The following is a 15,735-nucleotide window of genomic DNA, read 5'->3' on the forward strand; positions in this document are numbered from 1 at the left end:
CTGTTTCCCCTGTGCCTGTACTGGATTATGTGAGTAAAGTTCGTGACAGGTTACATCGAGCGTGTGCGATGGTGAAAGAAAATTTAGTAACAGCACAGAACAAGATGAAATCTCACTTTGATAAAAGAAAGTGTCGAACGCAACTTTCAGCCTGGAGACTCGTCGTTGGTCATGGTTCCAGTTCACGGCTCAGCAATGCAAGCAAAATTTGGTGGCCCTTATGAAATAGAAAGAAAGCGCAGTGAAACTGATTATATTGTGCATACTCCAGATCACAGCAGGAAAACACAAGTCTGTCATGTGAATATGCTAAAGCCTTACTATAAAAGAGCCCGTGCTGCGGAAGTTGTTGATGTCCCGCCTGTTATTTCAGTGACAATTGTAACACCCCTTTCCCAGGTCAAGGAAGGTGAAGCAGTTAATAATTTTGAAAGAAGTGCAAGGCTGAAAAACCTCGAACAAATGTTGTCTTATCTCTCTGATCAGCAACATCGAGATATTATGTTGTTGATTAAAGAATACCCTTCCTTGTTTGCAGATACTCCCTCTCAGACTACTGCGATAATACATGATATTGAAATTGAGGGATCAGCTCCCATACGTCAACATCCCTACCGTGTAAATCCTGTAAAACGGGAGATACTGAAAGAGGAGGTATGGTATCTGTTATATCAGGGGCTTGCTGTTCCCAGCTCCAACCCATGGAGCTCCCTGTGCATCCTTGTGCTTAAACCTGACGGTACCTATAGATTTTGTACCGACTACCCCAAGATCAGTAGTGTCACAAAACTTGATTCCTTCCCCATGCCTCGCATGGATGACTGTATAGATCGGGTTGGAGCGGCCCACCTAGTAACGAAACTAGATCTCTTAAAAGGGTACTGGCAGGTGCTAAACTTCACTCACCATTAACCTTGCTAAATGTGAATTTTGCAAGGCCGCGGTAACGTATCTCTGCAAGCAAGTAGGGCATGGTCAAATTTGCCCGGTAAATGCTAAAATTGTCGCCATCCTTCAATATCCTGCACCTAAGACAAGATGGGAGTAACTTCGTTTTCTTGGGATGGTGGGCTATTACAGAGCATTTTGCAAAAAATGTTGCTTCCACTTACTGATTTATTGAGTTCTTCCAGAACCTTTATCTGGTCTCCGTCTTGTGAAAACGCTCTTTTAAACTTGAGGTGGATGCCAGTGCTGTGGGAGCCGGAGCAGTGCTGTTACAGGAGGATGACCGTGGAATTGACCACCCCCTGTGTTACTTCTCCAGAAAGTTTTCCAGACCCCAACAAAACTACAGTACTATTGAAAAAGAAACGCTTGCCTTAGTATAAGCGTTTTAACATTTTGAAGTTTATTTAGGCAGCAGTTCTCTCCTAATTGAAGTCTTCATAGTTCATAACCCCGTGATTTTTCTTTCGCGCATGTCAAATCACAACCAGCATCTGATTGCAGGAATTTAATTTGAAAATACAGCACAAGAAAGGAACTGACAATATTATTGCTGATGCTCTTTCAAGCTCAGTTGCTATGTAATGTTTCATTGAATAAAAATAAATAAATTTATGATGTTTTATTAACAAAGTTCAGGAGAAGCACGTTCAGCATAATTATAACATAATTAACACGAGTGAAGAGCATTCAATTAATCAACGATAAGAGGGATATATACAGCAGTCTTACCTCTGTTCGTTGACCGTTTATCATCATCCCTCCACCATCCCTTCTCCACACTTTTACTTCGAAGTTCGAACCACTCCTATACACGGGGGGAGTACTCTGGGTCTGGCCCAAATTCCGAGCTCAGAGCCTTCCCCATGGACAGCACGCCAAATACTCGTAAAGCTTTACTCCATGTAATTATATGTAAGTGTGAACTCATGAATTACATGAGTTTGTTTCTTATTTGTGGGGGTGTTACGTTCTTGGACGTATGTGGTATTAAACTGTAGTTTGTGTACGTTTTCTTTTCTCTCTCTCTACTGCTCCAGGTTCCGGCTTCTAATTACCGGGGAAAGCAAATTGGCTCCTCTTTTGGTATCACATCTTTTAAAAACGCGTTTCTGCGCAAGACTGAACAACCGGCTATGTGTGTTCTGCCGGGAGGAATCGTGTGTTTGCGTTCCTCCGAACTGGTGACCTAAACTTGTTTAGATACGAAGTGTCCTGGTACTTATACGTACCGTTGTACTCACAGCCTTTTTTTCTCTTTTACCTTGCTTTTGGTTAAATTATTTTAGCTAGTGTTATTTTATTATTGTATCATCAGTATTAAAAGATAATCTGTAAATAGAGTAACGTCACTATTTTGTAGGAGTTGTTGTTCTTCTTTCTTTCTATTATTATTGTGTCGGTATTAAAAGGTAATCTGTAAATTGTCTTGTAGGTGACGGGAGCCTATTATTTTTTTGTAAAATAATATTTTCTCCTGGTTTGTAATAGGAATTTACAATTTTCCTGGAATTTAGGGGAGTGTGATGTATTTTGTTTTACTTTTACTTTGTTAGTGTCAGGGTTATGTTTGTTTTTGATCTGTTTTTGTTCATGCCTGAGTTTCACCTATTCCTTTGTTCAGTTTCCCACCTTTGTTCAGTTTCCATGGTTACCGTCATTTTTAGTTCATTGGTTTCAGCTGTGTGTCATTTATTAGCTCGTTTCAGTTTGTTATTTAAGCCTCACCCTTGCCTTCACTTTTTGTCCAGTCTCTGTTATGTTTAGATGTGTTTGCACTGCCTGTTTGCTTGCTTTTTGAGTAAGAATTAAACTACTTAGTGTTTTGTGAAAACCTGAGTCTTTTGTCTTCAGCTTCCCTGCATGCATCGTTACATTTAGGTTATGGTAGCGCTTAAATAAATAGTTTATTTCATTTTGTTTGTTTTGGCATACCCATTTCCAAAGCTCAGTAACCTATAAAAGGAACAAACCGAACGCTCCTACAATAAATGAAAGAAAACCCACGCTTTTCTTATGTGATGTCCTTCAGTTATGTTACGCCACGCCGTTCCTAGACTGGGACGTAACATGATTTGGATGAGATTAACTTTTGGTGGTCTTATTATATATTTCTCTGTGTGCAGTTGTTTTTCAATTGGTTTGATTCTTATTGCCATGGCAAATATAGTTTGTCTTCCTGTACAGTACATCCAGGACTGCTCGCCTCTATGTGTGTGTTTTAAAATGACTTTAAACCCAGGTGGCACTGACAGAACTACAGCCTTTTCAACAAAGACAGGCAGCTGCCCAGAGACAGGAGTATGAGTAAAAGCTGAGGAATTTCAGCACTATCCTCAAAATGGCACTATTGCTTCTGTGTGTTTCCTCTCCATTGCCTCTCCCCCTTCTTGTGCTTGTATTTTAACAAGGTTGTAGTGTTTTTGTGCTGGGACAAGCAGGCTGTGGGCCAATTAGATGTGTATACTGTCACACCAAATGCTGCTGCAGGAGCCCGCCAAAATGTAGAAAATGTATTCATGCTAATGTTACAAAAACATACTTGATTAAACAGTGTCAGATGATCTTTTGTAAAATTGTTGGTTTAGTCAGCAAGTCAACATTTGAATGCAGTTTATGTGGTTAGCAATACATCCGGGAGGTACAGGATTATTATTATAATTATTATTATTTTTTTAATCATCTATGTCAGTATATCTACATCAGTTAGACTTTGTTTTAAGGCAAATTCTAACTTCATGTTTCCTTCAGTAATTATGTAATGCTTTATATTTTTGAATATGTAGTTATAGATATTATTTTATTTCGTTTTGCTGTATACCGAGGTTTCATTTACATCACCAACTAATGCAGAAACATTTTCCCTTGCTGAGTCATTGATCTCTATGCTGAATATTTTGAGCAGGTTTTAAATGTTTTTTTCAAACTATTTTTGTCTTTTGTTTTCTTTCCAGTCATTCATAACACTGCCTCTGCTTTTAACTCTCTGATGCATTATTTATTAAACCACAAAGGAAAAATATCCTAATGTTGTCTTTAACATCAAAACAAGAATTTGATCATCTTTTCCCCCTACCAAACTATTTAAGAATTGCCTAGAGGAGAATGATTAAAATCCAGAAGTACTTCACCACTTTAGTACTTTAAAAATGAAACATTCATGTTTATCATGATTTCTTTTTCATTGGCAGTGGCTTTTCAGACCACATGATCCAGGATATTATCAGCACTTACATGGTGTTGCCCAACAGGATCACTGTACCACTGATAGGTGAGGTTGAACTGGCACAGCTCCGTTTCCCAATGCCGAAGGTGAATGCACACACATACACAACTATCTCAGTGCTTATTATTTGGCAAACCTTCCGTTCATATTAATATTCAGTAATCTCTTGTTATATTTAATTCTCTCTCACACTCATTAGGGAGTTCTCAGGATTCATTTTATTGAGGCTCAGAATCTGGAAGTTAAGGACACATATCTGGGCGGGTTGATCAAAGGCAAGTCTGACCCATATGGCATGCTGCTTGTCAGCAACCAACTCTTTAGAAGCAAAACCATCAAAGAATGCCTGCACCCCAAATGGAACGAGGTGTATGAGGTGAATACACGCACACACACACATACATAGATATATATACAAACACTAATTTACTGCACTCATAAGACTCATGTACGTACACTTAAAATGTGCATTCCTGCGTTTTATTATTAGGCACTAGTATATGAACATTCAGGACAGCATCTGGAAATAGAGCTTTTCGATGAAGACCCAGATAAAGATGACTTCTTGGGCAGGTGCCATATTCATTTATGTAGCTGAAATGTAACATTATTTATTATTTATTTATTTATTATATACCTTTTTAAAAACTTGTTTCATTTATTTTTGTTTCAGTCTAATGATCGACTTGAGTGAGCTTCATAAAGAACAGAAGGTTGATGAGGTAATACTTTACACTTTCGTTCTTGTTAAGGCTAATTTATAGCACACATCCCTCAACAAATGTCAGCACCCTCTCATTAATGAACTGACATTGAGCTTCCAAAGTTATTGAGATTATTCTGTATTGGCAGGCATTGATTCTTCCTTTATCCGCTGCCCCCTTATATACTGTCTATATATATATTTTTTTTTTTCAATGTCTGTTTCTAATGTATGCATTAAAATGTAGATGTTTTGAAGAAAATGACACATAAATAGTTTACAGTTTCAGTATTCATTGATATTACTCTTTACATTACCTATTAGTAGTAGTAATACAAGGTTCATTTAACAGGTTTAGTTGCTTGCTGAGTGATTGATCTCTATGCAGAACATTTTTGAGTTTTTTTGGTTTGAGTCTTTTGGTTTCATTCCAGTTATTCATAACACTGCCTTTTTACTTCAGAACAATATATTTTTCCACAATTAATATTCAGAACCCTCTAATTAATGAACTGACTTTGAGTTTCCAAAGGTGTTGAGATAATGCTGTATTTGCAGTAATTGCAAATTCTCAGTAATTTTTTCATTTTTCCAAAGAAAAGATTATCATCAGTTTTTTATTTCATCATTGTTTTGGAATGAACTGAATGTTCTTTAAGCCCATAGCTGCCATTCCAGTGCACTAAACACATTTTTGTTTCTGCAGTGGTTTGACTTGGAAGAAGTCACGACAGGCAAACTTCATCTGAAATTAGAGTGGCTTTCATTGTACCCGAGTGCTGAAAAACTAGATCAAGTATGCACAAACTCTCTGACCGACTCTGATAGAGATGATTTAAACATAACTAGCTAAACCTATGATCATTTCATTCTCTTTTGCTCTCTTATTAGGTACCGAGGTGCATATGGTCTAATGACAATCTCTCTTCAGCTCTGCTAGTTGTTTACCTGGACTCTGCCAGTAATTTGCCGGTAAGAATAAGTATATTTTTGTGTGTGCTTGTAGCCGTGTACATAAGCTCTGCCTGAGGATCTGCTGTAGAGCGACGTTGTTTTTTATGTTCTATGATAATCTGCTTGGATATCAGTAAAAATATGATAAAAATGCAATTTCTCACACCCAAAGGATTTTTCCTTCTGCAGAACACAAAAGATGATGTTTTATACAATTTATATTTTATACTATTTTGTCCATACAGTGAAAGTCAATGTGGCCCAAAACAACAAGTCAAGTCAAGTCAAGTCAAGTATATTTGTATAGCGCTTTTCACAATACAGATTGTATCAAAGCAGCTTCACAGTATTAAATTAAAATACTCAACACTGCAATTCTTATTTGGCACCTTTAATTATGTGACCATTGAATTATGTACTTAACAGAGTCAGAAAATGTAATTTAAGCAGTTTTCAGTAATGACATTTATATTACCAACAAGTAGTAATACAAGCTTCATTAAACGAGATCAGTTGCTTGCTGAGTGATGATCTCTATGCAGAACATTGAGTAGGTTTGAAGGTTTCAAACTATTTGAGTTTTTTTTATTTTCACTCCAGTCATTTATGGTCAGAAAGGGAGTTTTTAGACTCTTGACCCAAACATACAGTAGTCATCCAGTCTTGCCCATTTTTTTAATGCATTGTGCCTTCCTCCTCTACTGTAAGAGTGTCTTTGAGGGCAGCTTTGGCTGTGGAAACCTAAAGGAGAGGAGGGCCTCTGGTCTAGTCTTTTGTGAGAACCCCGACTCTCTCTATAGAACGTTATTTGTGAGTTTGCCAGTAATCTGCATCCTGGTTCTCCAGAACTAGCTGTAGATGTTTACCTAACAGTGTGAATAGACATTTCTTCCAGTCAAGCTTTTCTTCAGTAACAAGCAAACAACGCAGATGACGTTGATCTAGTGCATGTGTTTTTTACCTGTTGGGCATGTGTAATGTGTAATTGTCATGCAATAAACCAGAAGTCTTCAACCATGCTCCTGGAAAATTTCAAGCTATCCTGCACACCTTGATTAGCTTGTTCAGGTGTGTTTGATTAGGGTTGGAGCCCAACTCTGGTCCCCAGGAGCAGGGTTGAAGATAAACTATGAACATCACATTTCTTATATCTTTGTCCCTTTGTTCAAAACTATCATAATCGCTCAGCAACTAAGAATGTACATTTTTTATTATATATAATTTGTGCTTTAGCAGACTGTCAGAGGCCAAGGTTTATATATTTTTTTTTTTCACCATTTATTTTTAACTGATTCTGAAGTCACATGATTGATCTAAATACAACTTGGTCAATCTTAGACATATGATTGACGTTTCCTGGTCTAGAGTAAGTAAGCAGTCTGAAGAGTTGGGACAAAACCTGGTTATTTAAAGGTCTTTGTATGGCTGCCAACATTGTTTCAGTGAAAAAAATAAATAAAAATGGTGTATATGTATATGTATTTAATTTTAATACATATTTTTTACGAATCTGTAAGATTGGACCGATCTAACTATCATTCTTGCATGTCCTTTTATAATAACTTTCCTGTTTTCAATTTCTCTCAAAACTTCCGGTGGAAAGACCAATCCTCTTGACTTTAACCCTGATGGCCCCAAACCCCCTTATAAAGGCCTGAAGGTACATTGGGAATGCATGCATTTCAAACAGTGACATGCATAACAGGCACTGCACTCGTATCTGGCATATTTGGAGCCTAAGCATGATTTCACGTCTTTTATGATTTGTTTCATTCTTTTGTGATTGGGTTTATTTCTTGAATGCTTCTCCAATGTATTCTTCCCTCATGCCTCACTGCATGCATTTATAGTCCTTTGGATTTTGCAGATTGTCAATATACATTTTTATGTATTTTATGGGTGCTTTTATTAACTTAACACCAAATTCATTGAGTTAATATACTATTGTATACTTTTTTTTCTTTAACTTAATTTAAAGCTGCATTCCATAACTTTTTTTGTGTGTTCAAAATGTACAAAAATTATATAATAAGCGAGTGCATCATGAATCCATTTTCCAAACCGTTTTTTTTTTTAATCCTGAATCACTATGGTACATCTATTAGAAGTGCAATGTAAGTTGCTTTGGATAAAAGCGTCTGCCAAATGAATAAATGTAAAAAAAAAAAAAAAATTTAAAGAAGTCGCTCCAGCTCCAGTGTTCTTCCGCAAGACGCATGCAGTTCTGTTTATTAACCGCTAGAGCGCCAAAAGTTATGGACTGCAGCTTTAATTATTATTTTTTCTTTATATATTCAAAGTAAAACAGGAGGCTTATTGTATTTACATTTCTGGTATTTTCATAGATGAGCTTAAAATAACCTTCTTATCACAAAGCGTTAGTAAAAAAAAACTTAAATAAAGGCTTACTGAGTTATGATATAATTTGTAATCAATCTAGTACATGCAGGAAATATTGTATTATGTTACCAGAAAGCAGATGTTAAGTAGATTTGGTGACTATTAAAGGAGACAGTCATATATGGTGATTGTCATATAATACTGTACAATTGAAGTTTTCTTTCTTTTTTTGTTCAACAGTCTGGGAAGAAAGTGAGCATAGATCCAAATCCTTTTGTCAAACTGACTGTAGGACAAAAGATGTATACAAGCAAGGTAACATTTATAAATCAGCTTTTAACCTGTTTGAAGACTAGCACATATATTCAGTCCTGTTTTGCTCCTGTATTTTCAGGTTAGGTATAAAACTTCTGAGCCGCTGTGGGAGGAGGCCTTTTTCTTCCTTATCAACAACCCCCGCACTCAGGAACTGGAAATTGAGGTATTCTATAAGGAACCACACCAAAAGCATGAATGTTAAAGTTGGCATGAAACGGAAATTGCGCTCGTTTTTTATCCTATTGCGTAGTATATTAAAGTAAAAAAAAGAAATGTAGGCTGGGACTTGATTTTGCCCATCGGGAATTTATTGGATCGTTGTATCATTGTGGTTTGCTATTGCTATGATCTCATGTGAGTGACAGGATGTCCCGCCCTCACGCCAGTAAACATGTTAAAGGAACACTCCACCGTTTTTCCATATTAAACTATATGTACACAAATTTTAACACAGTGTTTTGTATTTGTCAAATGACATGTATAGATGTTGTTTGTGTGTCTCAGGTGAGGGATAGTAAGCACAAGTGCTCTCTGGGTAGTGTGCGGGTGGCACTTGGTTCTCTCCTGAAGGAGGCGGACATGACGCTAAATCAGCAGTTCCCCCTGCAGAACTCTGGCCCCAACAGCACCCTCAAACTCAAAATGGCTCTCAGGGTTGGTGTGTCTGTGTGCGATTAATTTTATTTTTTTTATGTTTCATTCAGCACTTCAATACATTTTGTCCATATAAATATGTTTTTGTGTAAACAGGTCCTCTGTTTGGAAAAGGAGATCACATCCAGCAAACCATCATCTGTCCGAGTCAGGCACACTAGTCAGAATAACACTTTCGTGTCCCCACAATCTCAAACAGCAACTAGCACCAGCAACTCCACAGTCATCCAGCCGTCACACAACCCACCATGTACCCCTCCACCGGACACCCCTCAAGGGAAAAGAGGATCGGATGGCTCCCCGGTGCGGCTTGCGGAGGTAGGCCGCAGTGTTTCCAGTCTAGTGATAAGCAGCTCGCACAAGCATCAGACTCACAGAGACTCTACTCCTAGTCTGGCCTCCGACATTTCACTGCCCTGTGCCACAATGGAACTGCAGCAGCGGTTACAGCAGCTACAAAAGTGAGTCTGTGTCCATGTCATATGACACACTGATTCCCTATATGCAGAAGTCATGTTTGCGGTTTGCTTTTTTTCTTGTCAATGCAATTACATTTTGTTAGAAGTCACACTGCTATTTTCTGTTTTGTATGAGAAACACCAAAAGCCAAATAAGTGAGTCACAACAGCAGTACCCAGTTCATTGAGAAACATTTATCTGCACGGCCCAATGAACAACACGGCATGACTTACTGGATAGCACTGAGCAGATTGGTCTCTACTGAGGCACCCAAAACAATTTGAACAGTGAAGCAGTGGAAAGTGTGACACGGCCCATTTGTATTTGTCACTGATTTCCTTTTACAAACACCTATGGCATCCCAAATAGCTCAGCTAGTTGAAATTCAAAAAGTACTTCAAATATTTTAAGGCGATTTAATTTGGAATGAGGTGTATCAAGGAAGTCATGCATCAAGGAAGTCGTGCAAAATAAGATCAGGAACATGCATTATGAAAGGAAATATAGTCAATTTTGAATTCATGTTAACTTTAAGAAATTGTTAGAAGAAAAACTTAGTCCCACACTCTGTCAGATGAACATGCTGTTTCTCTGTTACAGCGGCTCTGGGCTGAGCCAGTATCCGCTTGGTGAAGTCCAGCTCACTATTCGACACAGCTCACAAAGGAATAAACTTATTGTAGTGGTTCATGCCTGCAGGTAACTTTCATACCAAAAATACAGTCCTCCTTTCTGTGTTTTAGTACCACTTCCAATCATTTTGTTTGCGTAATTTTTTTTTTTACACTGAACATGTACAGTATATTAGTGAGGTATTTTTTTATTTTATTTTTTGCCAGGTGATCAGTGGTTAACTCTTTTGAGCAGGGCTTGACATTAACTTTTTTGCTCACCAGCCACTGTGGCTAGTGGTTTTTCAAAGTTATAGCCACTCCGCATTTTCACTGGCCACAATTTTGACTTTGATACCATAGGGAAAAATTGCCATATAGATATTTTTTAATATTATCTCATTATTTGGCAGCCAGTATATTAGGCTGCTGTTGCTTTAAGAAATGACTCACGATCGATCAGTATCGATATGTATTGAAAAATCTAGTTGAAAAACACTAGATTGCACTTAGTTTATTATTTCAGATGCCTTTTTAAAAGACTACAATTGAAAAATGTATATTAGGCCTATATAAAATTCAGTCCGCCAAAGTGGCTAGTAGGAGTGACACGCCACTGCTGAAATCCATTTGGCGGTATTGGCGGGTGTTAATGTCAAGCCCTGCTCTTGAGTATTAAAACAGTGTGTGCAAATAATGGGGGACACGTTTTTGCATTTGTATGTTTAAATTTGTATAAATATGACAAAACAGGTCTCTGTGAAAATACTTCTCTTGCTTTTGTGTAAATATGTGTTTCCATGTGTCATAATCACAGAAACCTCATAGCACTGACCAGAGATGGCTCAGACCCATACATCCGCCTGTACCTGTTACCAGACAAGAGCCGGAGTGGCCGCAGAAAAACCAGTACACTCAAGAAGACGCTCAACCCTGTCTATGACCACTCGTAAGAAACTCACTGAACACACAGTCAGACACAAGACCAAGAGTACCAACCAGCAAACCTCGAATTATATTCTTCATAATAATTGGTACAAAATTTGAAAAAGAAGTACACATTTTTTAAACATGTAACATATTATGGAAATAACACTGAAGGAATATACTTAGTGTGACATAAATGTTAAGTTTTGTACACATTTGTAATGATAAAGTTGCAATTTAGTACATTTAAAATATATTCACTTTAAATGTAATATCGAATAACACTACAGTTACAGTATAACTATCACTTTACATGTGCTTTAGTCAACACATACATAAAATAAGTGTCCTTCTTTTAGGGGCTGTTTACACGATACCGTTTTCAACTAAAAACTGAAGACTTTTTATGCGTTTTGGCCATTTATTTACACGACAACGGTGTTTTCGTAGCCTGAAATCGCAAACTACAAATCAAAGTGCACGTTTTTGAAAACGACACCCATGTAATTTAGTTTCACCTCTGTGTAAACTACAAAAACGCAAATCTGTGAAAACAGTGACGTAATGCACATGCGTATTACGTGTTTGGTCTGTAGTTTAGTCTCTTTTTTTGCAAATTAAAGGATACAGATATTAACAATAAGAAATAAGGGAGGACATACAGACATCATCACAAGTGGTTATAAGAATTACACAAATCAACTCAGTATAACATTTTGTCCTCATGAAAAATTAAAGGTTCTTTACAACAGACTCAAGGATATGTTTTTGAAGCCTTTGTGTATAAGACGGAGGAGAACTATCTAAAATTGGGATTACAGTGAATGTTTCTAGCTTTATAAAGATGAAATTTACCCAGAAGACAAAGTAATAATACAGTATTATCAACATTAACATCCTTAGAATGAAAATTGGACAAACAAAAAGGATAGATTATGTAATTTGTGACTATAGGCATGTGTGTTCGGCTTCAGTGCACTGTAGTAAAAGAATGCGCGCAGGCGCGTAGTCTTTCTTTACCAAGTGACGCCGCCAACTACTTGTCTGGCATACATAATATAGCGTTATTAGCCGTTTTCGCAGATCCGTGTGAACGGGGATTGTTTTGATAACGTTGTCATCTGTACAAAGAAGAAACTTTTCCATTTTTAGCACATCATTGTTATGTAAATGTACCCTAAAACACAACAAAAATTAATAAAACATTAAACCATATTTCATTGATATATTATCTGCAAGTAGTGTTTTAAAAATGCTTTTAAAATTTGAAGTACACAACAAATGCATTATAGCACACTTGTATATTAAACACACTTATTTTTAATCACAACCCATGTGTCACATCTAGCTCTGATTAGCAGCGTTGTCATACGTCTACCTACCATACGTTTTCAATTGACAAGTGCCAGTTTTGATGAATCAATTAAACTGAATTTTTTGTTGTTTCTTTAGCTTGACGCTGTACTTTAATAATCTTTCTTTTTAGCAATATTGCGTAAGGTGGTAATAAGGTGATTTTAAAGGCAGTTCATCAGGAAATTCGGAGGCGACCATATTACAGTGATTTTTTTTTCTAACTTTTGCTAATAGTATTTATTTATTACTGCGCTCTTGTTCGCATGTAAAACCTAAAGCGGTTACAGACAGAGTGACTTCAACTCATTGAAACGGCATTCAAATTAGAAGAGCACCCACCAAATTCAAACTCATATCTGCTGTTTATCTTTCTGTATGCATTTGCATGACATTCCTTTTCATATTAAATCCATTGCAGAGCTTCTTACTGGACAGATTTAGCTAACTGTTTTACCCTCCAAACCAAGTCAATCAAGGCTTTATAATATATGATGTAACTGCCCATGTTTCTGAGAAATTTTCTTTTCGAGTAGTTCCATTACTGAAAGTTTATTGATGCCAGTTGTATGTGCATATTCAAGTGCACCAATAACAGCAGTAAGTTACAGTCTCTTGTTGTGTTGCTTTTGTCAGCTTTGAGTTCAGTGTGTCTATAGTGGAACTGCACAGGAGGACACTTGATGTTGCTGTGAAGAATGGAGGAGGACTGCTGTCCAAACACAAAGTGCTACTAGGCAAGGTAAAGACCCTGACACATTCACTATTCCTACTTTTTCTCATTTTGTTGATCATTGGATTTTTATGGAGGCTTGCAAATGTCTTTGTCACAGGCACTTGTGGACTTGGCAAGTGAAGACATTTCTAAAGGATGGACTCAATGGTATGATTCTCATTTATTCATACTGTCACTCCTGTACATGTGCTTTTACTTGATTATAAAGGTTTCCTTTTTCTATCAGGTATCAACTGACTGAGGATGGATCAAAGAAAATAATTCAGATGTAGTGGTCCGTGCAAGAAGGCAGGAAAGAATGAAACGGGCGGATAACTGGGACATGTCACAGCCCGCACAGGATAACATAGAATCTTTAGTAGCAGAAGAGCGGCGATGGACTAACTAAACCAGGCTACTTCTACTGGGATTTACACTGGCCTACAAAGTTTCTCTCTTATCATTGAATTCAGTCTATCTTATTAGTGTTTGCACACATTTTTTTTTTCTCCAGTAGATAAAACTGGTTACCCACAAAGTCAATCTATAAAACAACAGAAACAAACAAAAAAATCATTTAGATTCATGAATACACTCTTTTTCTTTTTATAAGATATTTTGATAATATTCTGAAACTTTTGACTGGTTTTAGTTCTACATTTTTAATGCTACATTTTGTTAACTATTAGAATCACAACAGAAAAATATCCTGTTGCTGGAAAGGCAGACATGTTACTTTAACATTGTTATTTGTGTGTCAGCATATTACACAAAACACAAGGCCAAAGAGGTATAGGGTCACATTTGCAAAAGACAAACACCACATGTATGTATGTATGTATGTATGTATGTATATATGTATGTATGTATGTATGAACACATTTTTTCCCCCTGGATTTTATGCTGCTGTTTTTTTCTACCACATGTGGTAAAGGAAATTTGTTATTGTTATAAGAAGTTATTTTCAGCTCTTCATAAATGATCCATTGATAATACTTTATTTTAAAAGTATTTCACTGTTTCCTGTTGCACAGCACAAAATGAAAAGCCTGTACAGAAATGTTTGATACCCATTTTGTTTGCAAGAGTTTTATCAGGTTAAGCAAAATACTGTATGTTATGTTTGAAAAGTAGATTGGTAGCTTGGTTACAAAGTGTTTTGCTCATGGATTGTTTAAAGACTGTGAACTGGCTGTTGCTGTGATTTCCAGCCTTACTCTTCTCTATGCATCATGCATGATATCATTGAAATATGAAAATCAGTTTGTATCACTGAACTCGTAATTTGGATTTGTGCACTTATACATTTTTTGGACCCAATCCCCTGGTTTCACAGACAAGGTTTAAACTAGTCCCAGACTAAAGTGCATGTTTAAGATGTTTTAACTGAAAGCAACTTGCACTGACATATCTTAAAATATATCAGTGTCATTGTTTTGTCTCAAACACATCAGATCAGTAAAGGTTTTTTTTTTTTTTTTTTAAGGCACATTTATAAAAGCTACTAAAATGCCCTAATTGAACTAAGGCCTAATCCTGGCTTAGTCTAAGCCTTGTCTGTGAAACCGGGCCTTGAGTATTTGCCCAGTCTCATATCATGTCAGAGACAATTTCAGAAGTGTGCATGAGGAATTTCTTCCTTTTGGGTTTTTCTGCCCAGTTTCATCATGTTTTTTATGGTGTAGGTAAATGTACCATTTTATCACTCTGGGTGTGCAACCCCCAACCCCACCCTTTCAGAGTTACAGAGCCTAAATTCATTTTATTATATTAATATTGTTTCAACAGTTATTTTAAGTTAGTCTCTCTTCATACATTTGTTTTTGATGGTATGTTTTAACAAGGTTATGTGGAAGGTATTGAAGCAACCTAATAAAAGATAATGCTCAACATTTTGGCCATGTTTTAGGTTCAGCAATACTCAGTTATTGAATGTGGTAATGATACGGATACCACAGTGGGGCAGTTGTGGTTAGAGAGTCGGACTTGTAACCCAAAGGCTGTGGGTTCAATTCTCAGAAGGCAGGAAATGACTGAGGTGCCCCAGAGCAAGGCAACTATCCCCAATTACTCCCCGGGTGCCATAGTGAATGGCTGCCCAGTGCTCTAGGTGTCTGTGTCCACGGTTTGCAGTGTGTGTGTGTGCATGATCAGCACATCCTGAGGTGCAACACTCATGGACCTGCTCCATTTTTTTTACTGCAGACAGTATGTTACACCATTAAGGAGGATCTTTCTAATCTGGCATTACAGTGGACATTTAGAGTTTTTTTGTGTCTAAATAATTCATAGGGAACACATACTGGAAAAACGGGTACTCTGAATCTACGTGCATAATGCATAAATGTAATTATTGTAATTTAATTGTGTATGTTTTGCAGGGCAATAGAGTAAACATGATTCAATATATAAATAATTGTTGAGGTAGCTTGAGAACAGTTTTACTGAGGTTAGGAAAATGCACTCTCTGTACAATTTGAAGCAGACTTTCCATGTTATCCAGTTATTAAAAGGTAAAAGGTTTTAA

At 36.9% G+C, this 15,735-nt stretch overlaps 1 protein-coding gene across 2 annotated transcripts in view; it reads left to right on the plus strand.

Moving 5' to 3' along the window:
- The window catches only part of esyt2b (extended synaptotagmin-like protein 2b), a 42,758-nt gene extending 27,662 nt beyond the window's left edge, over positions 1-15,096 (plus strand). Inside the window, exons 8-23 of one of the 2 annotated variants that reach the window (XM_084403542.1) lie at positions 4,140-4,260; positions 4,374-4,550; positions 4,665-4,747; positions 4,848-4,896; positions 5,584-5,673; positions 5,769-5,849; positions 7,435-7,491; positions 8,412-8,486; positions 8,566-8,652; positions 8,994-9,143; positions 9,240-9,604; positions 10,203-10,301; positions 11,031-11,162; positions 13,130-13,235; positions 13,327-13,376; positions 13,456-15,096. In XM_084403542.1, coding sequence (XP_084259668.1) covers positions 4,140-4,260; positions 4,374-4,550; positions 4,665-4,747; positions 4,848-4,896; positions 5,584-5,673; positions 5,769-5,849; positions 7,435-7,491; positions 8,412-8,486; positions 8,566-8,652; positions 8,994-9,143; positions 9,240-9,604; positions 10,203-10,301; positions 11,031-11,162; positions 13,130-13,235; positions 13,327-13,376; positions 13,456-13,501 — 1,768 coding nt within the window. In that variant the 3' untranslated portion in view covers positions 13,502-15,096. The remainder of the gene's footprint in view (positions 1-4,139; positions 4,261-4,373; positions 4,551-4,664; positions 4,748-4,847; positions 4,897-5,583; positions 5,674-5,768; positions 5,850-7,434; positions 7,492-8,411; positions 8,487-8,565; positions 8,653-8,993; positions 9,144-9,239; positions 9,605-10,202; positions 10,302-11,030; positions 11,163-13,129; positions 13,236-13,326; positions 13,377-13,455) is intronic. The other variant, XM_084403543.1, reaches the window with a different exon arrangement.
- The last annotated feature ends 639 nt before the right edge of the window (positions 15,097-15,735 follow it).

Source organism: Rutilus rutilus (genome assembly GCF_951802725.1).
Source record: "Rutilus rutilus genome assembly, chromosome: 3".
NCBI classification, from domain to species: domain Eukaryota; kingdom Metazoa; phylum Chordata; class Actinopteri; order Cypriniformes; family Leuciscidae; genus Rutilus; species Rutilus rutilus.